This window comes from Manis pentadactyla, chromosome 16 (genome assembly GCF_030020395.1).
Source record: "Manis pentadactyla isolate mManPen7 chromosome 16, mManPen7.hap1, whole genome shotgun sequence".
In the NCBI taxonomy this organism is placed as follows: Eukaryota; Metazoa; Chordata; class Mammalia; order Pholidota; family Manidae; genus Manis; species Manis pentadactyla.
The window spans coordinates 76,907,904-76,930,988 of NC_080034.1; the positions used below are offsets into that span (position 1 = coordinate 76,907,904).

Genomic DNA, 23,085 nt, shown 5'->3' on the forward strand with positions numbered 1-23,085 from the left:
GCCAAATTGTGATTCTCAGCTATTCCCAAATAAACCTATTTTTGCTGGGAGAATAACTGAGCTTTATTTTTAAGGGTAACACTCTAAGAAACAAAGTAGCAAAAGTAATTTCCATAAACGGTATAGCAGATCTGGGTACTTCTTGTAAATTCTGAACCTAGGATTTAATAGTGACTTGGTTGTTTCCTGGAGGGTAAAATCGATGTGCCTGGAAACATGCTGCAAACAAAGGTGAACACTCTTAATTTCCTGCTTCACGTTTATTGGGGCTACAGAGACTAAAACAGGTATTTTCCTCTCAAATAATTGGAAAAATATAATAGCAGCAATTTCTTAAATACATAACAAAATTTTTGAGGATGATGAATCAACATGATATATAATCGCCTATAGACATCAATTGTGACAGCTTTATAAAATGTCATTCAGCTAAGGCATTAAGAAATTGTCTTTAAAGGTACACATATATACTCGATTCTATACACATAAAGGCATCCATTCATGAACAGAAAATCTTTCAGAAGCACTGTGTAGAGAAGGCTAAGGAATACATACATAGGTTCTGAATAGTTTTTAAGAGACCATTTGGGGTTTCAAAAAACAGTGATTTAATTCAAATAAACATGTAGATTTTCAAATCAGGATAGGTAAGATTTTCATGACATAGGCTACAAGGAAATTCACACTGTGAATTATTCATTTTTCGAAGGACTCTTTCAAAATAGAGATTTCAAGTCCAGAGCAAACACCCGTTGCATGAACACACAGAGTGCTTAGGATTCTAGAATTTGCTTCCATATGGCTTTGCTCCTCACTTCCCTGCCTAATAACAAGAGCACAGCCCCAGCAGGGTCAAGAGCTAGACATGCTGTTACATCCAGTGGTGTTTCTGGATGGGGGGTTACGACATCAAGATTACAACTTGGTGAAGGATTTTGGTTTCTATTTCAGATGGACTATACTACTCCAAACACAAAAAGATCTTTGCCCCAACAACCAAACATTATTACGTAACACCCTATTTCTTCCTAGTACAGAAAGAGAATCACTAGGAAAGGGTGAGGCTGATGGACAAAGGAAGGACACAGATTAAACTCTTTCACTGGGCACCGATCCTGAACAAAAACATCAGTCTCTGTTATCAAAGTCGTCAGCTTTCTCCTTTATAAACAAAGCTTCTACATCAGCCTGCATGTTGCTCTTTGATGCCCTAGAGATGTATTTGGGCTTAACCTACCAACCTGTTCCTGTTGATTCTGACAAGCTCACACAGGTCAATTCATTTAGCTCTTTAAGGAAGATGTCACCATTTTTGCAGGTACTTTTCAACCTTTATAAACTTAAATCCAGTCATTTAAAATCTGTTTGACATACAACCCTCACTTCCTATCCTCCACACGCACACACAAAAAAAATGTTATTTCTGTTCTAGTGTATCTGTGAGAAGGTAAGTTCCTTCTTTTAGTTTTGCCAAGGAAATAGCATAGATGTTTTCTTCCAACTTCACTCAAAACTCAGGAGCTCTATCGCTGATAATACAGCATTTGAGGTTACTTAAAATCAGCCCGTTAAGATTCCTCGTGGGACCAAGCACAGACAGGTTCCTAAGGCGGGAGTTCATTGCCGTGACTGACATCCTTGATACAGAAATTTAATTCCAGTTGAGCTCCTGTGATCCCCTGAGCAGTTATAAATGCCCTTTTGAGGCAATGTAAAACCAACCAGATTATTCAAATATATGTACATTTATATTTATATGAGTATGAAATATATTGATAGGAGACAGTATTGATTTCTTTTTTCTGAACTGTTTCGAGTTTCAAAAGGAAATGAAGATACTTTATATCGAGAATTTCCCAGTAAGTGATAAAAATATTTTTGGCTGGCTGCCACTCAAAATTTTCCCAGAGTTTTCACCTATGTTCTATACGAACAGTAAAAAAAAAAAGTACATGACCAACAGCTGCACTATACATCTGTTAGTATCAATATGCACGTGTGAATTAAAGTTCCTTAAAAATGCACATCCCGCTCAGGTTTCATTCCATTGCATAAGCAAAGCATCATTCTTTAACAACAGGTCGAGAGTAGCAATTTCACAACCTAGGAGCCCCGTAACCTTGGAAAACATCGTCGTTCCTGATGTGGCCCACCCAGCTTTAAGGAGAGCCCTCGGCTGGCACGTCACATGTTCCCAAGAAGCACCAGGCTAACTGCTCAGGGCAATTCAGTAATGAGAGGTCACTGAAGAAAAAAATTACCTTTTCAAAACCCATTTATCCAAAATCTGGCTAAAGGCACAATGGGAAAAATAACTCACAATGAGGTGATACAAATTCATACTATTTAAGATGTATAAAGCATTTCCATTTTAGTTTACACGTTTCTGTCATTTTATCAGTTTCTTGTACATAAAGTATTCCAATTACTCTACTAGATGCCAAAAGAGCAATACTAAATAGGTTTTGCTGAGAAGTGAGCTGCTCTGAATTGTGTTTGAAAATATGTAAATAACTTGATTATCCATTAGTTTTTACAAAATGAGATGGCATGATATCACACTGTTTTAAAGGTTATGTTTATGAATCTACATCTTACAGTCTATAGTCTAGACCTTCTCCTTCCCACCCTACATGGGAGTCAGATCGACACAGAGCAGACTCCGACTCCTCAGCCAGCATGTGCATTGCCCCCCGACAGCTCGGTTATCACACGGCATGTTCCCTGGGGCTCCTGGAATTTGGATGGAAATTCGACAGTCTAGTGGGATCCTTGGGATGATAAAGCGAGGATGTGTTAGCTCCTCCCCAGCACCCCAAAGCTCCCAACATGCTGCCCCAAATGTACTAAAGACACCAGTTCTCTTTACACAGGAACACACACACCCACGCTGGGCCTTTACTGACGCTGAAGGCAGGCGGGCAGGTTCAAAGTCTGGACACAGAGGCACTTCCAAAGTTTGGCGAGGAGGAGGAGGAGGCAAGGTCGCTAGTGGGGCTTTACCACCGTGCTGTCCTGCAGAGCCCAGACACCTGTGTGTGGCATGTGGACATGAGTGGAGAACTTAGGTGGTGGGGGGGTCGCGCTTTTTCTTCCTGCCCCGACAGGACTTGCAGACACAGCAGACAATACACGGGGACGCCAGGAGCAGCAGGGGCGACGTCACCAAGGCGATGACGCCCAGGCCCACCAGGATCCCCACCACCTGGAGATGCAGAAAGAGGCTTATTGCAGCAGCTGACTCCTCCTGTATCCTGCTCTACCATCTGCCGGGGACTGGATGTGTGTGTCCCCCAAATCCCTATGTTGAAGTCCCAATCCCCAACACGATGGTATTTGGAAATGAGGGTCCAGACGTGCGGGTGGGGCCCTCGTGATGGGTGAGTGTCCTTACACGAGGAGACCCCTGCAAGGTGGCTTATCTCCCTCACTCTTTCCGTGGGAGGGCACCTGGGAAAGAAGGCCCTCTAACCAGGAAGAGGGCCCCCGCCAGAACCCAGTCACATGGGCACCTGGCCAGGACTCGAGTCTCCAGAGCCATGGAAATGCATTTCTGCTGTTTACGCCTCCCGTTCCTGGGAACACGCTGTGTGGCCTGAACTGACTTCACGACACCATCTCAGGGACACAGAACTTCGAGCCTGTGCCAGTGGGGCTCTGAAGTGGGTACAGACCAGGCTGACTCTGAAGACGAACTCACGGGTAAGAGAATAAACCAGTGTGACCTGCAGCTGGGGTGCAAACCCCGTGTGATTGTGTCGGCGTCGGCTCCACACCCGAGTTCCCGCCACAGTCTCACAGAGCATTAGTGGTGATTACTAGGTTATTAGCACTGCCTCTCTCCGCAGGTACACAGCCTTCAACAGGTACGAAACACTCCTAAAAATACACCAGGTCTCCCACTGAACCTCACACACACACACACACACACACACACACACACACACACACACATCCCAGCACGCACAGAGGGACCTCAGCCCTGGCCGGGGCTTGTAGGATTTTAGAGCACCACCTTTTACACCTAATAGGACTTCAAAAGATGAAAGGCTCCAGGAAAGCCATTTTAACTCTTCCAGGGGGAAGAGGACCTGCCTGCACCCTGTGCTCACTGTATATTTCTTGGCTGCTCTGGGCTCCGGCCCCCTCCTCGTCCCCAGGAGGCTGTGCTCATGAACTAACTTCAGCAGCTGCTCCATGACCTTCCCGCAGGCCTGTCCCAGGGCTCCCCAGAATCCCCGGGCCCACTGGGGGTGAGTGAGCAGAGAGCAGAGGGCGGGGGTGGATGCAGGTGGGCTCCCTCGGCCACCGCAGGTCCGGTTTAGGTCGGGGTACCCACCTGGGTTCGGTTCCACATCACCGAGGCTCTCGAGTGGCCTAGCTTGTTCCTGCAGGGCCCTCTGTCATAGTGTCTCAGGAAGATGTCATTCTGAAAACCAGAGGGAGAGGCGTCAGCAGACAAGCCGCTCTGAACTGAGACACGGGTGCGAACCACACCAGGTCCCCTCAGCGGTAGCAAAGTCTCTTTCAGGCCGCACTGATAGCCTCTGGGAATCCCAAGCCCACAGTCTTTACAGAGTCTATCTCAGGAGTTCAATAAATCACTGAGTGAGAACAGATCATAATCAATGAGAATCTTGAGTGAGTCTAAAAAAGATGAGCGACGCGACCGAAGATGCTCGAAAGGAGCTCAGTGCGGGTGCACCCGGGGTGCAGGGCGGCGAGCAAGGCAGCGTGCGCCGGGGACGCAAACGCCGGGGACGCGATGGGGAAGAGGCGAACCCAGGCGTGAGGTGCGGGACAGCAACTAACCAGAGGCGGAGACACAGAGGAGAAGGCAGAGACGGGGGGAGGCCTCCAGGCCGGAGGCAGGGGCTCGGCCGAGAGAAACAACACAGGCATGAGCTTGGCTGGGAAAATGATGACCACACTTGGGACATGGTGAGCCTCGGAAATACTTGAGATATTCCAGCAGCGCTGCTCCAACGGCAGCTGATACACACAGATCTGCATTTTGGATAAAAGACTTGGGGATCAGTGTACATGGGGTGGAGGAAACCGCTGAAGGACACACGATCCCCCAGGGAGAGAGCGCGGACCAAGCAGCCAGGAGGATGTGGAACACAGACATTGAAGAATGGGTCAGAAAGAGCCTGGAGAGGGAACTGGGAAGCAGTCAGAGGTGAGGGCATCACGGAAACGGAGGTGGCCAAGATGCCAAAGGCAGCAGAGAATCTAGGCGAGGTAAGGGCTGAATATCCTTGGGTTCTGTCCACAAGACGTCACTCGAAGCGCGGTAGCAACGTGGCAGTCTGAGTACACAGCAACATGTGGAGGTAAGTGTCAGCAGCAAGAGGTGATCGTGCTCTCTGAGGCTTGGCTTCTAAGGGAAGGAGAGAAACAGAGTGGCCGAAAGGGAAAGACGCGGGCTCACGCACTGACAGGGGGGCACACTTCCATGCACGGATGAATCAAGTGGAGGGAATTCACAGGACAGAGAAGAAATGACTGAAAGGGAGAAGTCTGTGAGGTCCCCAAAGCAGAAGATTAAGAACATCTCATCCTCTGAAAGAACAGGGGTGGCAATCTGACAGGGGTAAACTCAACACCCCAGCAATCACTCTGGTGTCTGTCTCAAGCTTGGCTTCTGGACCATCAGCCTTCTGCTGGCCTGTGCTCTGAGACTTTCCTATAAACAAAGATCAGCAGCACATCTGAAATAGGACACCGGTCTAGGCTGCAAAAACATTATTACCAATAAGCCAATGCCTCTGGCCAAAACTGAGCAAATGAGATCTCAAAAAACAAAATGACAAGAAAAAGATGCTTCAACATTTGAAGTCTGCGTATGCAGCCATTTAACATCTGTACCATTTTACCCTGAGGACCAGAACAGTCCAAGTAATAGAACAGTGTGTTCTTTGCAACACCATACCCCAAACACATCTCGGCAAAGGATGGAGAGCTCTGGCACACATATTTACCCCCTTACACTCTGGCCTCCTAAAGAGATCCTCATGGGCTCAGCCTCCTTGTGGATATGAACCCAATTCATATTCTGGTTAAACCTGAAGGGAAAAAAACCCTTCAGTCATTTGTAAAGCATAAGAGATGCATAATTAGTTAAGTCCTCATTTGGAGTTACCATAGGTCTCAAATATCAATGGTAATTGTAATCCAAGGGGTTATGATAAATAGACTTTTTTTTTTTTAACCATGGGAACATTTCTTTCAATGTGAGCTGCATACAGAGCCTCTAGAGTCTAAAATATCAATTTTCTTCTCCCCAGTTTATACCTTTTCTGGAAACACTGAAATCAAGCTGATTAAGATTCATACTCATAGATGTCATCCTAACAACTGATCTGATTTTCAGTGAAAAATCAGGCCTGTGGCCAGCACGCATCCCATGTTAATGGCACACTCATTTGTGAGTGTTTGTGATGCTAACGCACTACACAAATGCTTATTGAATAGAAGCAGGGAAACAATTAAAATGAAAAGCTGATTAAAGAATCACTACCTGTGACTGCAGGCTACGCTAACACGACATATTTCAAAGGTCCAAACCGCCAGAATAGGGAGAAGGCCTATATATAACTTAGGCTACTCCCAACTTCAAAACCCTAGAATTGAAATAAAACCTTCTCGCCAATCCTTCACGTTTGTGACCTTGTTAACTCTGAGGCCACCATGAGCCTGGCCCAGGGCTGAACGAAACTGCCGCTGAACTTGGGAAGGTGTGCTTCACGAACGGTGAGCGGGGGATGAATGCCCAGGGCCCTCCTGTGGGAAGGGAACCCTAACAAGACAGTAGCGATACTCCTGCTCGCGCCAGTGAATGAGATCGTTATTTAAGAGATACCGTTGAAAAGCCTTTTTCTTTATAAATTCAAAAAGAAGTAAACAACTGTGGTGGGCAGAACTGCTCCCCTACAGAGGCCCATGGCCGGATCCTCAGAACCTGGGAGTGTGTTACCTTACGTGGCAAAAGAGACTTTGCACGTGTGATTGAATCAAAACCTTGAGATGGGGGAGAGTGTCCCATACTACCCAGACGAGTCCAGTCTCATCGCAAGGGTCCTTAAAGGCAGAGCCGCTCTCCCAGCCCTGGGCAGCGGGAGGCGGGCTGGGGCAGGAGGGCCGGCGGATGGGACGGTGCTGGTGCGCAGCTGGGGAGCTGGGCCCCGAGCCAAGGGATGCAGGCAGCCTCCCGAAGGCAGAGGAATCCACCCCTAGAATCCAGAAAAGAAGGCAGCCCCCTGATTCTAATCCAGGGAGACCCCTGTCAGACGTTTAGATACAGAACTGAGATAGCAAGCGTGTTGTTTTAAGCCACTAAGCTTGTGGTAATTCGTTACAACAGTAACGCAGGAGGGGCACAATAGTAACCCTTCCGTCACACACGAGACAGCGCCCCCGAGGCAGGAAACGCCCGACAGGAAAGCTTGTCCTGAAAGCCAAGGTGGGCAGCTGAGGCCATCAAGGAGAGGCGTCAGATCCCTGCAGGCCTAGGAAGTGTGATCGTGATAAATACATTTCTTTTGCAGGATAAAAACAGACTCGATATTTTCAAAGGAAAGCCTGCCGGGTCCTGGCTGTCGCACGGATACGGTTCGGAGAAGGGCCTGAGAGCCCCAGGGACTCACGTCCAGGTTCTGGAGGCAGTACCAGCAGAACGTGTGCTTGCAGTTCTTACACATCATCTGCGCGCAGCCCTCGTTGCGTTCGATGTACACCCGGCACACAGGGCACGGCTTAATGGGGGCTTCTGCGTCCATGCCAAAGAGGGCCCTGGGAGCAGAACGGGCGACACAGGACAGGGTGGAGGTTAAAAATGCAACCTGACTTTTTAAAAAGCTAGATCAGGAGGGTGTACACTAACCAGGGCTGTGGGAAGAGAGGGCCAGATAGAATTAAATTGTTAAACGATCCCCTTCTAGATGCGAGACTGAATTCCTAGGGCCCCAGATGGGCAGGTGGTGGGCACCTCATTCTCTGGGCTTAATTCACTTCCAACGAAAAGGGTGGGGGGTAAAAATAGGAGAGACACAGACAATGAGCTGTTCAGTTAACTCAGAACAAAAAGACTGTTAATTTACTTCTCTTTGGCTCTGAGTGAATTATACAGTTGTATTTTCCACAGCTGACTTAATTCATTGTTTTGCCAAATTAGGGTTTCACTCCCTGAGCACATGTTGTCTGAATAAAAAGTGCAAGAAGTCTGCTACTCAGCAGAAAAACTAGCTCAGGATCTAACGGAACATATAATCTGATGATGTGTCCAAATAAACAAATGGAAGAGGTTGGAGGGAGCCAATAATCAATACTTTAAAATAAAAAATGCCCAATATCATTGAAGACCTGCTCCAACCAGAGGAACCAGCCAGCACAGGCTCCCAGCCTAAGGAGCACATAAAATAGCGGGACAAACGGGGCAGCAGGAGGCCAAGTGAGCCGGGGCGCCGGGCTGCGCTTCAGCCACTATTTGCCAACGGCCCCACTCGGCACGCAGAGGCATCCCGTTCACGTGTTGGCATTTCCAGGATCACACGCGGTAACCCACAGTGTAGCAGGAGGCTTACTATTTTAATTTCCTCCTTTTTTTTTTTTTCCAAATAGACAGACAGACCCAAAGAGGCTGAGTGTGTTGGGTGAGGTCAAACAGACACCCAGAGACAAGCCAGAGCCCCACCTTCCCTTCTGCAGGTCTGTGCAGCGCCCGGTGAGCCTGGGGCCCTGGGGCCGGGCAGTGAGAGCGCCGAAGGCCGTGGCCCAGAGAGGTCACCCTGCTCATTAGGAAACGTCTTCCTCTCATGTGTTTGGTCTGTGACCAACACAGCACTGCAGCCGGTGGCGTGACTGCTCCTGAAGAACAGCCCCACGGGCACTGAGGTGCATGCAGGGTGATGAGGCCAACCACACGACGACACAGGTGTTTCTGTTCCAGCTGACGCAGAATAGCACAGCCTCAAGCAAAGCCAGGGGTCCGAAACAAAGGGCTCTCGTCTGGGCCCTGCTGCTGTACAGCCCTCCTGACCAGCCCTCACTGCTCCTCCTCATGCCAAAATGCCAAAACCTCGGCCGTGGCACCGCGTGTCCAGAGGGAGGCTCTGTCCCTCTGGCACCTATGGATTCAGCACTGTGCTGCACGCAATGCTGCCCTGTCTGCCGCCATGGGCTCACAGGACTGGCACAACTCACGGGCTGGCAGCTTAGATAAAAAATAATTTCTGTGCCACTTTACAAGAGGAAGAATGAGGAATATCAACAGGAGACGATTATGGTACCTAAGCAAATGGCTGGGGACAAATCAGGGCTTTGTACAGAGAACCAGTGGACTGTGCGCCTCTCTATCCAAAGAGAAATCACAGCTCATTATAAACTCGGACTCGAGGAGTATCTGGAAGATTCTCCAGGGGTAAACAACTCAAATCCCTTTAGAAATTTTTTTTTGGGTTGCTATTATTTTTATATTTGGTTATTCTACACTCACCCATCCTGAGACACTTCTGAAGAAAGTTCCATGTGGTGATAACTAATCTGTAAATTCCATCAGAAGATAACTCCTCCAAGCAACCTGTTCAGGGTTTCTGAGCCAAGCAGGGAATAGTCCCAGGACCGAGTTTCCTTCTTACCCGTGCTCTGTTGGCAGGACAACAGGCTGGCTGTCCCTGCAGGAGCCATCCGCATGCCACGCGTCCTTGCAGCATGAGCAGAACTTCCACTGGCATGCAGGGCACTGCACCAGCACAGGCTGGCCTGGCTCGCTCGGAGCCACGGGGCAGACGGTCTGACAGTCTGCGGCAGGACACCACGTCCGGCAGGGGTCCAGGTGAACCTCTATGGCGCAAAGAGAGGAAATGTGACGGCCCGTGTGCCTGGCGTCCAGGCTCAGGCCCCCTTCCCTTCATTCATTCTCCTTCGAGGCTGACAGGGGAGCTTAGGACAGCCGCAGGTGGTTTCTATGCTTGGTCCTCGCCATGGATGCAGACCTAGGAGGTCACACGTTTCAGAGCAGGTGCCACAGGAAGGGCCCCCGTCGCCCTCGTGAACGGAGAAGGCATGGTCTCTCCCACCAAAACGGGCAACACTTTTGGAATATTTTTTACCTTTCAGCACTCAAAATAGGCAAAAATCTCAAAAGTCCCCTCTACAATTATTTTGGGTACTAGGAGGAAAATGACATGAAGCTCCTACCAAACCAAACGAGAAAAGGATTCATGAAGGAGTTTGTACTTTCAGGCACTGAGAAGTAGGTATGAGGTTTCTCCTGTTGTTTAGAGATAAATTAAAGACCAAGCAAGCCTCAGCCAAGAAGTCTGAGTAGCTGTCAATTTGGCTAGGTAAGAGAAGACCCAAACGCTGAGGGTCAGTCATACACCCCATCAGCTACGTCCCCCGGGCACGCAGGACAGGTGGGGCTGGGGTGGACAGCTGTCGTTCAAGTGTTTACAGATCTTGTTCAGTTTTCAGTTTCTATTCAATAACAGTCACCCATGTTGTCATGATATAATGTGACCTTTAAGAGTATATATCATGTGAAAAATTATGTTACTGGAGGGGTAGAGTAGCCCTTTTTCTCTGAAGCAATGTATTTTGCAAATTATGAACTGATGAGATTCTAATTTTAAATCTCCTAAGGCTTGTGATTCTTGGAAATTTTCATGCAGGAAGCAAACAACCCCAAAGGGTGGCGCAAAAAAGGAAATGAAGGCACTAAGTATGCGCTTAGTTTTAAAGGTAATAATGTTATGAATTTAGTATCGGGGGGAAAAAAGCCTGAAGGATTCCAGTAAATACTGTCTCCATTAATGTCTCACCTAGAAAATACAACAATCAGACCCATGCTTGTGATAGGTTTTCATTCAAAAATAGCATCCTTAAACATCTAATAATTTTGGGGGGCACGGGTTGGAGAATGATGGGCTGAATGTAATCTGAAAAGGGAACCTATGATTCACAGATCCTCAGACTCCAAGAGAGATGGACCCTCTAAGATACTTAAAACTGTGGGACAGGCTGAGTAGACAGTCGAGGGGACAGTGACACACATATGCTCCAGGGTCGTGACCTTGTCTTTCAACACCATTTATATTTTCTTCCAAACTCTTAAAACTACTTCAAATACTAACCCCAAAGAAATGAAGGCTGGTATGTCACTTAGAGCTAAGGACTACCACATCAAAGGTCTCCTGACCATCCATTCTAAAGCACAGGTTTTTTGAAAGTTTGATAATAAAGAAGGGAAAGGAAAGAAAATGTAAGACATATTATAGTTGAAATTTACAGCATCCCTACCAATCACCTTAAAAAGATCCAAGGATACAATTAGTCCTCATAATGCTAATCAATTAAAATTATTTGGTAGATATTCTGATTTGTTTGTCTCTACCAGATTCTTTTTTCATGTATCTGGGGTGTCCCAATAGAAGATAATCAATAAACATGGGAGCAGTTATAGACTTTGATGAAACCCTTTACAAGAAGGTTCTTAGAATGCATGTGGCTGTAACACAGTCCAATGCAAGGCAAGGGAAGGTCTGAGCCACAGACAAGAGTGACCTTCTGTATTCCTCCCCACTCCGAAGGTGCACAAATGACCATGCAAAGGAGTGTGGGGAAGGGGCAGAGGGCGGCATTACAGCTTTCTACTTATTTCTTTCATTAGAAGTCTTGTTCTTTAGGGACACCGTATAGAGCTTAACAAACACCAAAGTGTAGTTGTTAGGACATAGATTTTTGACTTTACCAAAACTGAAATTGGCTACTCTATGCAGTATCTACTTACTATCTATCTTAATGCCCCTTGCTGAGAATGCTCATCTATCTCAATGGAGGCAGAATATTCCAGACACTTGCCTTCCCAGCCCTCGGTGAAGCTAAGGCATGGGCATGTGACACAGCTCTGGCCAAGAAGAGGTAAGGGGAGGGCCGACCAAGGGGCTTCTGGGAAAGGTCTCCTCCCTGATCAGCTGGGGGGATGGTCCTGCAGTCCGTTTACAATGCCTGGGAATCAGGGAACACTAAGTGAGTTAGAGAAGATGAACCGCTCTGTCCACCAGACCTGCAACAGCCGCCTCCGGACATCCGTGTGGGGGGTGAGTCAGTGCCCTTGCTGTTCACGCCCCTTGTAGTCAGGCATGCTGCTCCCTGCAGCCGAAAGCATCTAGGCTACCGCTAGTAATAGTGAGCAGATGCCCTCTTCCAACAAGGACTGCTCCTCCATGTGGCATCTACTTTATACAGGGGATTGAAGCATCACGTCCAAGATGACCATTAAAGACTTTCCAACCTGATGATTCTAGCACAAACCATAATAATATTAAATTATTTTCTATCATTAACTTTTTAAAAAAGTTAACACATTATGCTAGATCTAAAAAGCTTTTATGTAGGCACATAGACAAATGATGTACCATCCATGAAGCTGAACACTATGTAGCTTACGAAAAACTAAGGTAAATTGATATAACTGTATGGACAGATCTCTCAGATACATTGCTAAGCCAAAAAAGTATATTGAGGAAGAGTTTGAACCATGTTTACAAAAATATGTATGCATAGAAATACGTTCTAACATTTCCAGAAGAATATCCATGAAACGTAACAAGCGTTATCCTGGAATAAAGGGCAGGGGTTGGCAGAGGAGGTAAAGATTTGCTTTATTATTAAGCTTGAATTAAAGGAAAAAAAAACAGGAATAAATAGAAACAAACTTTTATAATTTTAAAAGCTAATTTTAAAAAAGCTACTTTCAATCTGGCACATGAGCAACAGATTAATAAAATAATTCTGGAACTGAGCTGTCCTCTGGAAAATAATTTTCTTTTTATAATACTGAAACATATTCAAATTTCCCATGTTTCACCTTCTTCTCCACGTATATAGTTCTCATTCTATGCTTTTCCTTCCTCCTAAAACTCCCCTCTCTTCTTCACCAAGTCATAGCCTATCCAGTCTTAAAGGACCTACTCCTATGTGCTTGCCTTAATTTTGGTGTCACAAAGTCCACATCTTGTCATTGCTGCTCTCCATTTATTCCCTGGAAGTAGCCTGTCTCTTTAAAATTGTAGGTGAGGGCTATTTCCTATTCTATGCATGTGCCCCAATATACCTGACACAGAGATGGGAAGCTACCTATTGGTTTAAAGCAGTAAATCTGGGTTTTTCAAAAGCATAGCTACATAGTCCTCTGCAAACTATTAACTTACAATACATACACTAATGGTAGCATCTTGAATTGCCTTGCACTGGAATGTATTTTTCACCCTCTTCTAGTCTCTCACCAACAATGTTAGTAGCACAGCCTACTAACCTTCAGTATCAGTCGTGGTGTGGAAAGTACATTACGATCTGTATTAGACCGCAGATCTCCACCCACCTCAGCTGGGGCTCTCCACGTTTGGAAAGACATCAATTCAGCAAAACACAGAACTTTACATGTAGCACTTCCAAAATTAAACCTCCTTTATGAAGTGTCACTTGCAAGGGCAACAATGAAAAACTTCTCTAACATTAAAGTGTGTAAGAATTACCCCTTCTAGAACCCTATTGCATCTCTATGCTTCACATCCATGTCACTTCTTTTCTCCTCTCCACGCACTGGGTGAGCGATCCATGTTCACGGATTCTCATTCCTATCCCAACATATCCTACTTAAGTCTCTAAAATAAAGTTTCCATCCCAACACATTAACAAACTGCTCTCTCAGACTTACAACTGCCATCCCTCTGGTCATCCCGCAAATGTTTCTCAATCCATCTTACATCCAGTACTCTTTCTGTAACTATCTCCTGTGTGATTTCTTGTGATACAATGAAAATGAAGCAAATGTCTAATATTTATGGTGCATTTGACAAATGACTGATTTCAGGGACTTGTTAGAGACCCTGGGCATACAAAGATGAACTAAATAGAGACTTTGCTCCTCAGAAATCTCACAGCATGGAAAGGGAAAAGGAGGTTTGCAATAAATGCAATGTGGATAAACCAGCATAGTAGTAACGGTAACAAACAATGAAATTAACAAATATCTGTGAGCAGCTCTTAGAGGTGGAGGTAAGGGATATTTAACATCCGGGCTCTTAAGGTACAGAAATATTTTAATATACATGTTTTTATGCTTTTTTGTCTAGTAACCACAGTGAAGTTTCCCCTTTTAATCAGCTCTAAAGTCAGGAGGTGAAACTGGTCCCTCGGCATCACAGTACAAAGCAGATGACACGTGCTGAGATGAGATACAAAGAAATTCATTAAAAAGAGTTAAGCAACACATAAACAGAGATTGAAAAAAAAAAATCCCTGGGATTGCCACTCAGTAGACAGCCAGAGTTTGGAAGGTGTAAAGGGGAAAGACGAGGGTCCTTCCGGATGTCAGAATAAGGATCCTAATAAAGCCAGCAGTGAGCGAGGGCGGCGGCAGCCCCACGCAGGGGCAGCCCCTGCGGGCCCGCAGTACCAGCCGCATCCCTTCCCGACTCTGCGCCCAGGGACACCTCACTGGCTGCTTGAAATCAGCGTGGTGGAGGCACTGACACCACAGAAACTGGCAAACACCATAACTGAGCCTGTTCTTCCCCTGAAACACCTGTTCACCAACACATCACTAGCGGGCCAAGCTGAGAGTGAATAAATACACAAAACCGATTCCCCCCCTGACAAGTTCCGAGCACCGGCAGGTGGGAAAGCGCAGAGCGGCGCTCACGCAGCACGAGGGCCTGTGGGGAGGCGGCAGGGACAGCCCTTTGGCCGCGGCCGCCTCCCAACCACCTGCACGCCTGGAGATCCTGCACACAGGTAAGCGTTTACACCCAAAGCCACACTCACACCTGTACACAGCTTCTGAAGAGTATGTGGTTCTACATACTAGTTTGCTGTTCACTAGTCACCTCTTGTACATCTGTCTGAATCTTCCATCCAGGGAGAGCTCCCCCGAGCACAGGCTGCTTCTCCCACTTGGAATCCCAGCACGTGACAGGCAGATATTTGAGGACCTCCCCATCAGGCTTCCAAGCACCCCTGACAGCCGCAGTCAGATGGGATCCGTCAGAACCTTCCTGTCTTCCCCAGCAGACCAAAATGTTTCCCTTTCAAGTACAGAAGGTCAGGGGAGAAAAGAGAGACCAGATATCTACTTATTGGGAGCAGAAAACAACTTCTGCACCCAAACACAGCCCTCTTCTCCCATCAACCCCCGTCTTAAATAATTCAAATAAAAAGAGAGCAACACCAGTTAGTCTGACATGACTCCTGGACAGAGGCCGTCAGTAAAGGGGCACCCCAGCCACAGTACAGAATCATGTTTCTGCAACCTTTGCTTTTGGGCACAGGTGTTTTTCACATACGTGCACATATACTCGAGTTTGCCCTACAGCTTGTCCCGCGGCCTTTAAGTCCTGCTCTGGTTACCAAAGAGATCCTTGCCAAAGGAGCTGCGCCACTGTCCTCCTGACGAGCCATTAAAAACCGAGTAAATAACTATTCTGAGAAAAGAGACAAATTTGGCCAAACTCCTGAAGGTCCTCTCGGCTTTATGTTTCTGTGTGAAAGTGAGGAGCAGAGAACGGGAGTCAGGAGTTAAGGGCAGAGCGCTGAGCAGGGACTCCGTTTCTCCCGCCGGAGCCAGAGACAGGGCGAAGAGATGATCTCATCCCTGTGGTCCAACAGGACACGTAAGGTTCCACAGAAAATGATGGAGGAGTTTCTGAATGAGGAAAAACAGTGTACTGATGCCTCTGGGTCTGAAGGCACAAGGAACACTTAAAGAATTAGTTTTCTCTGCCTCCTCTATTTTTAATTCATGACAGACCCCCTCAGCCCAAATGCACACCTCCACTCTTTCAACTGGGTAACAATTTGGTCAGAACCGTTAGAGACAGGGAGCCTCGGGGATTGTCACATTCGTGAGAAACAAATGACACAGAGCACACGACTTCTGCTTTTGAGGGTTATTTATAGCTGTGCATTTTTTAAAATCACATTTAAGTCTAGGTTAGAAACAAGAAAAAGAAGCCAATCTCGGTACAGCATGGAGAAGACAAGTAATGACTCGATAGCATCTTACTACCCTGATAGACAGTGACTGCAATGGGGCAATGGGGGTGAGGAGTTGATAACATGGGTGAATGTTGAAACCACAGTGTTGCTCATGTGAAACCTTCATAGGATTATATATCAATGGTACTGTTTTTAAAAAAGGGACACAAGAAAAACAAGTCAATCTACACATGGCTTTGATCTGAAAGATTTCCAACTTGTTTCCAAATAATTCAAAGGACGTGATTTACACGTGTAATAAGGTAGTCCAATTTCGCAAGGAGCTGCGTGAGCAGAGGGAAGAGGAGGTGACGTGGGAACAGCCATGGAGGGCCTGATCACGGGTGGCGACGGTAAGGCCTGAGCAGGATAGGAAGACGGGGAGGGGGGTGCCGTCCTGACCAGGGGCTGCCGTCACACAGCCGCCAATTTCAGAACATTACTCTGGCTACTGTCGGAAGAATAGATGGTAGTCTAACAAGGTGGCAGCAGAGAGATCTATTAGGAGGCTTTGGAGAGAGCTAATCCAAGATGACACATTAGATTATATGTTAGAAGAGAAAGCACTAGAAATTTACAGCATATTTTGAAACCATCAGGATTTCCTAGCAGAGATGCGGCTGGACACGGTCATCGTTAGTCAACAACAGCCAACCTAGGAAGACGCCTGGGACACAGGATTAGTTGAACAAATGAATGAAGTGACATAACAGATATGTAAGAAATAGTATCTGTAGGTCACCTCCTTATGGTGATGAAAGACAATGGCTACACTGCCAGGCTCCATATTGTTCAGCCCTGTCCAGATATTTCTGCAGAACAGAAATAATTACTCAGAGACCCTTGTACAGGGCATCTTGGAGTCTCCTGAAGAAGAGCTTCCCCGTGGAACAGGTGTGGCCAGAAGACACTGAAAAGGTCTTTCTTATTACCCTGCAGCCCAGCTCCTATAATAGCAGTTACAAGGTAAAGTCAACATAAGCTAAAAGAATTGTAATTTTTAAAATCAGAATTCCAACATGCCACTAAGAGCACAGTTTTGCTTTCTGTCCCTCAGGTAAGAGAGTGGGCCTCAAGTGGGGCCTAGAGGTCAGATCAGTAGAGGAGGAAGAATCGCCGAAGGGGCATGAGACGCCGGCAGGCCTCCCCCGAGCCCAAGTCAAGGCGCAGGCCGACAGGCCCGGGGCGGGAGGCTGCCACCACGACGTGAGCAGGCGCGGCCCTCTCTCTCTCTCTCTCCTCCACACTGATGATCTGGGAGGAGTCTGGGGCAAAGAGGAGCCCCACAGCGTTCGTGGGCGATTTTCAAAAATAATGTTTATGACTAGAATTCAATTCTACCTCCTGACTTCTGGCCTAGGAAACACAATTATGTAGATAAACAAAATGCACAACTATCCAACAAGTTTAGGGTTTAGTTTCTTCCCCTTTCAAATTTTTATTCCAAAATTGGAAGAAAGTGAACCCATGCACAGTCTACTAAATTCTTCCACACCAGCAGTGATGAAAACTTTCTGTAGCTGTGCGATACGGAAAAGTTTAGACATCTAGAAAAAGAGAAACCAGGGCCTGTGTAAATCAGCTCCCAGCACTTTTCTATGAGTATGATTTAAAAGTGATTAAATGTGATATGCTTTCATCAGAGACAGACAAATTCACGGACTTGTGCTGGAATTTAGTTACAAAAACAAGAAATGATTACTGATGAAAAGGCCCGTGACTATTTGATCTTAAGATTCTGCTTCCTTGTGCAAATTACGCAAGGCAGGAAATGCTATTTAAAACTATTTTCTACTTCTGTATTCTGACAATTACTGGGAAATAGATATATTCAAGAAAATAGAGCTGTCCTGGACTGGAGGACCCTGTCTGACTCCAGTGATGTCAGTTTTCAAAAACGGAACTCAAAATCCTTGATTTTCCCACCTGGAACTATCAGCACTGGATAGAGTCTGCTTTTTGCTTTTTACTCTATTGTATTATCTCCTAACTTACATGAGGGGTTTTTCCTGCCATCTTCGACCATTGTGAGGCTAAGCCCAAAAAAGATGTCACGTGAATTTTTATTATTGTAGGAAACACCATGCACGCAAGCTAATTTAATTATCAGCTGAAATAAGTCAAACTGTTTGAACTTTTATGACCCACTGCATTTTTAATTATGCCAAAGTTAATTTGCTTTCTGATATCTCAAAGAAGAAAGGTCTTTTTAACCCTGATGGTTAAAATGCAATTACACTAAACTGATCAGAATTAACATGTGCCACTATAAACATAGTCAAACAGAGGTGGCTACCAGCAGGGGGTTGCTCTCAGGACAGCTGAAGAACACCACAGAATTTCCAACTTGGAAACAACTTCTGAGGTTATCTAGTCTCACAATGTTCTATTAAGACCCACAGAAGTTAGGAGTTTGCGTGATCTGTGGTTAGTGAGCATATGATAGGGTTATTAGGCCTGTTGTACTCCTAGAATACCATTCTCTGTGTAAACACATAATCACATTCTTAAATAGATTTTCATTTTCACGAGCACCACAGGAACCTTTTCTCTTTTAAACAGCAACTCTGAATGCTTCGTGGCAGCAGGTCATGACCTCCTTGCAGGTGATGGGGGGCGGCCTCACGCCCTGGGATGAGAGTATTCTGTGTGAAGGAAACTGATGTAGGAGGTGGCATAAGGAATGAGCATCGATCATCAGGCTTCTGTGTGACTATCTAGAATCTAGGACAGGAAGGGTGGAAACCTGATGGAAAAGACTGGGATTACAATGAAAAGAAAACACAAGTGATATTATTATTCTATACACTCTGCCCAAGATAGGATCTCGATTCTGCAAGAGGCTTTCTTAGTTCAGTCTAGAAAACAGGAAAGAGTGGATCTGATGTTGGTGGTGAGGAATGACAGCAATAACGATAATGGCAGCAATCATTCAGTGGATGTGCGCCGCGGCAGCCACACAGCAGCCACACGTTTATTCATCACGGCAGCCCCAGGGCCATCGGTCCAGTACCGTCCCCACTCCACGGATGAGGAACACGGGGAGTGGAACGCGCTGACAGTGTGCTTCTCACCCAGGCCCCTTTGGAGATCTCACCCTGCCTGCAGATAAATGTCCCTTCTTGAAGATATTTCAGTTTTCCAGAGGAAAGCTGAAATACGTGGAGAGTGCTGTCTTAGATTGAAAACTGATCAACAAGAAAGGCCTGGATGGTAAAGCAGAGGAAGTGTGGAGCTGAGAAGTGTCATCGTCTGAAGGCACAGAGCAGCTTAGGAAGGATACTAGAGGCTTAGTCACACATTTACCCTCAGAAAAGCAGGCTCAAAAAGAAAACACACACACACACAGATAAGAATGGGCTTGTGATCAGAAACTACAAAAAGGAAGATAACTAGCGTGAGATGGGAGGTGTTAAAAAACAAAACTGAATTGATGGTAAGGTCATTAAGTGTTGCGCAGTCTTAACAAGGATAAAGAAACCGTGTAACTATGCATGGAGCTCTGATGAAACAGAACCTCACCAATCAGAGACAAAAGATGCAGGATCAAGAGGAACAAACTTCCCATTAAAAAAGATGTCACGGGAATGAAATAAACGGCGTAGGGAATACAGTCAATAATATTGTAATACCTTTGTATGGTGGCAGATGGTAAGTGCACAGAGCATGGTGAGCATTTTGTAATGTATGTGATTGTTAGATCACTTGTGCACATGAAAGCAATATAATATTGTACATCAATGATACTTCATTAAAAAACAAGAAGAGATGGGGTGGGAGCATCTCACAGACAAATGAAAGAACAAGATGAAATCCAAAGAGCCACACCGCAAATGTTGAGACTCACACTGAAAGGAGGCTTGTGAAAAATGCTGTGAACAAAAGGACTTTCGAAGGGAGATAGAACCACAGCATAATGTGGCATCTGGAACTGTGCATGGCACACAACAGATGCTCCGTGCATAAGTAAGTACACACTGAACCCAGAGTGGAAGAGAGTAGGGTGAACAGGTCACAGGAGAGCAAGTTCCTGTTCTACTTTACTTTTTTTTAACAAAGGAGAACCACACAGCACTAAGCCATCTGTAATAGTTTCTCAGACTATATGACAATACAAATGTCTAAGACCAGGCCCATTAACCTACCAAGAACTGATGCAATCTGCAGTTGTTGGATGGCAAACAGGATCACAAAAAATAGGAAAAGTTACTTAACAATCAGAGGTGGATAATCTTAACCCAATTTCCAAAAGAGCCATTTTGAAAAAGAAGATGCTGGAAATGAGAGACAAGCAAAATCCTAGCATTAATCATCAGGCATGTGCTTGGAGAACCAGCAGAAAGTGAAGCAGTAATCGGGAACACATGCTAAGCGTAGTGTCCCCTTTCCTTTGTTAACACTGAAAGGCTGACACAGAGAGGGAAAGCCACAAACACTGCAGTGGCCAAAGGAAAAGTCACAGACGGATGGAAAGTGGATTCATACAATGACCAATCCATGCCAAATGGCGTTTCTCTGCTTTGTGTAAACAGTGATAACTTGGGCCTATTCCTATTCAAAAGATTCTTTTCCCCACAAAGACTTAGATGAAAACAAAGACATAAGAGGCAAGCTAATCATAAATGTGACATCAAGCAGAGGACAGAACAGGATGACGAACTAAAAACAGCTTTTAGTTTAGTTCTAATGAAAAGAACTGGGTAGGCAGTAAGAATTGGACAAAACTAATGATAGTTCTCATAACTAAGATATAGGGATGCCATTAATCTGATTCTGCATTTTTTTCAGGGCAACACCAATCTCTACAATTCTGTCTCAGGGCTCAGCCAATGAGTTTCACTTTCTGCCAATTAGTCATTTAACCTATTCGTGCTATTAATATTTACTGCATCTCAAGATACCCTTCTGAACAGTTCCACATAACACATTCTTACGGTATGGACCTCAAAGTCACCCAGCTGGTAACTCTTGAGTTTCAGATGGACATGAGGTCTATTATGTAAAGAAGGGATGACAATTCAGATAAACATTATCCCAATCAAGTAAATTCCATGTTGCACTGTATTAACTTAAAGTTACTCTTGGAATGTCTATTTTCTAGTAAGAATGATTTATAATGAAGAGCTGCACAGTTACAAACTGCCTTCCAAACTCACCTAAGATCAAAATGTGTCTGGGCCTCGGTTTCCTTTTTTTTGTAAAATCAGGGAATTGAACCAAATCATCACCAGACTTAAAATACTTTCAAATTTAATGTACTGCCATACTACACAACTATAAAAACATATGATTAGATTTATATTAAATTACAGAGTTATACAGTTTGGCAGTTTCTCCAAAGCTCAACATGGAATTACTGTATGACCCAGCAATTCCCCTGCTTAGCTATTAACCCAGAAGAATTGCAAGCAGGGACTCAAACAGATACCTGCACCACAGCATCACTGCAGCACTATTCATAACAGCTAAAACGGTAGAAACAATCCAACTGTCCATCCCCAGAAGGCTGGATAAGCCACAGGTGGTGCAGACATACAATGGAATATTATTCAGCCATAAAAAGGAATGAAGCTCTGATACATAACACAACGTGGATGAACCTTCAAAGCATTTTACTAAGTGAAATAAGCCAGATATAAAAGGAAAATATCATGATTCTTCCACTAACATGAAATATCTAAAATAGGAAAATTCACACAACAGAAAACAGATCAGACTACTAATCTGGGGCTGGGGGAAGAAGGGAACAGGAGTTATGATTTAAATAGCCATTGAGTTTCTGTTTGGGGGGATACATGTTTTGGGAATAGATGGTGGTGATGGTTGCATAGCACCATGAATGTTCTTAATGCCACTGAATTGTAAGCCTAAAATGGGTGGGATGGTAAATTTTGTTACATATATTTTACCCCAATAAAAAAATTATAGAATTTAAACATTTCTATAGGTGAGGAAGCTTAGATATAATCTTTATGATCCTAGACAAGTCTCAACTGCTGCCTTTTCAGTTTCTTCATCTATAAAATAGGAATAATAAAATCAACTGTCAATTCATGGGATCTACAGTGGGACATCTGCCTAGAACTTGTGAGAAAATTAATTCTATATATGAATAAAACTATCTGATCAATTTACAGTGCATGGATGCAAGACCACCTAAAGACTGGCTCCAAGCCTGCCTGACTTGACCGCAACCACACCAAATATATTATCCCATCAAATGAAGACATAAGCCCATCAGAAGGAGAGCTGCCCACTTCAAGAACCTCAGAAAGTCCCAGGCACTCAGCAAAGTGTGGGGACATCTGTCTAAGCCCCATCTGGGGAGGAGTGAGAGTCTTGGCCAATGACCACCATGTGCAGCCTGGCCAAAGGGACTGGACGCTTCCTGTGGAGGCGATGTGGCTCTGGACACAGTTCCAACATGCTGCTAAGTGAGAGACGCCAATCTGAGAAGCCGGCGTACTGTGTGACTCCAGCTCTGCGACATGTGGAGAAGGCACGGTAAACAGGTCACTACTTGCTGGGGCTGGAGAATGAACAGGAGAGTACAGAGGATTTCTGGGCCGAGAAGCTCCTCTGCATGATACCATCATGGTGGACCCAAGCTCACAGACTATACACACCAAAAAACAAAAAACGTGGCCAGTTAACTTCAAGTGTTCTAATCCCACTGACAAGGAGACAGGCATAATCCCACTGAAGGAGACAGGCATAATCCCTCTTGCAGTGTGAGGATATATCACAGAGAATGTCATGGTATCTCATCTTGGAGAAAGGGAACAGGAGAATATTGAATATACTTCAGTATAAAAGGTACTACTCTTATTAGTGTGTTCATTACAAACACCTGCTAATACGTGGGACTCTGAGACACAGGAATCACTCAAGGAAGTGCTTTGCACGTATTAATTCATTTAAGACTCATCCCAATCCCATGGTATACAGACTATTCTTATCTTCATTTTGCAGATAAGGAAATTGAAGTACAGAAATTGAGCAACCTGTTCAAGGTCACACAGCCAGTAAAGGGTGGAGCCTGCTTGC

General features: G+C 45.3%; 1 protein-coding gene across 8 annotated transcripts in view; it reads right to left on the reverse strand.

Moving 5' to 3' along the window:
- Nucleotides 1-236: 236 nt before the first annotated feature.
- Nucleotides 237-23,085, reverse strand: part of RNF144B (ring finger protein 144B) — a 164,907-nt gene continuing 142,058 nt past the window's right edge. For all 8 annotated transcript variants that reach the window (XM_057493984.1, XM_057493983.1, XM_057493985.1 and 5 more), the window contains 4 exons: nt 9,639-9,843; nt 7,650-7,794; nt 4,340-4,429; nt 237-3,205 (listed from right to left, as the gene is read on the reverse strand). In XM_057493984.1, the coding sequence (XP_057349967.1) occupies nt 3,065-3,205; nt 4,340-4,429; nt 7,650-7,794; nt 9,639-9,843 (581 nt within the window). In that variant the 3' untranslated portion in view covers nt 237-3,064. The remainder of the gene's footprint in view (nt 3,206-4,339; nt 4,430-7,649; nt 7,795-9,638; nt 9,844-23,085) is intronic.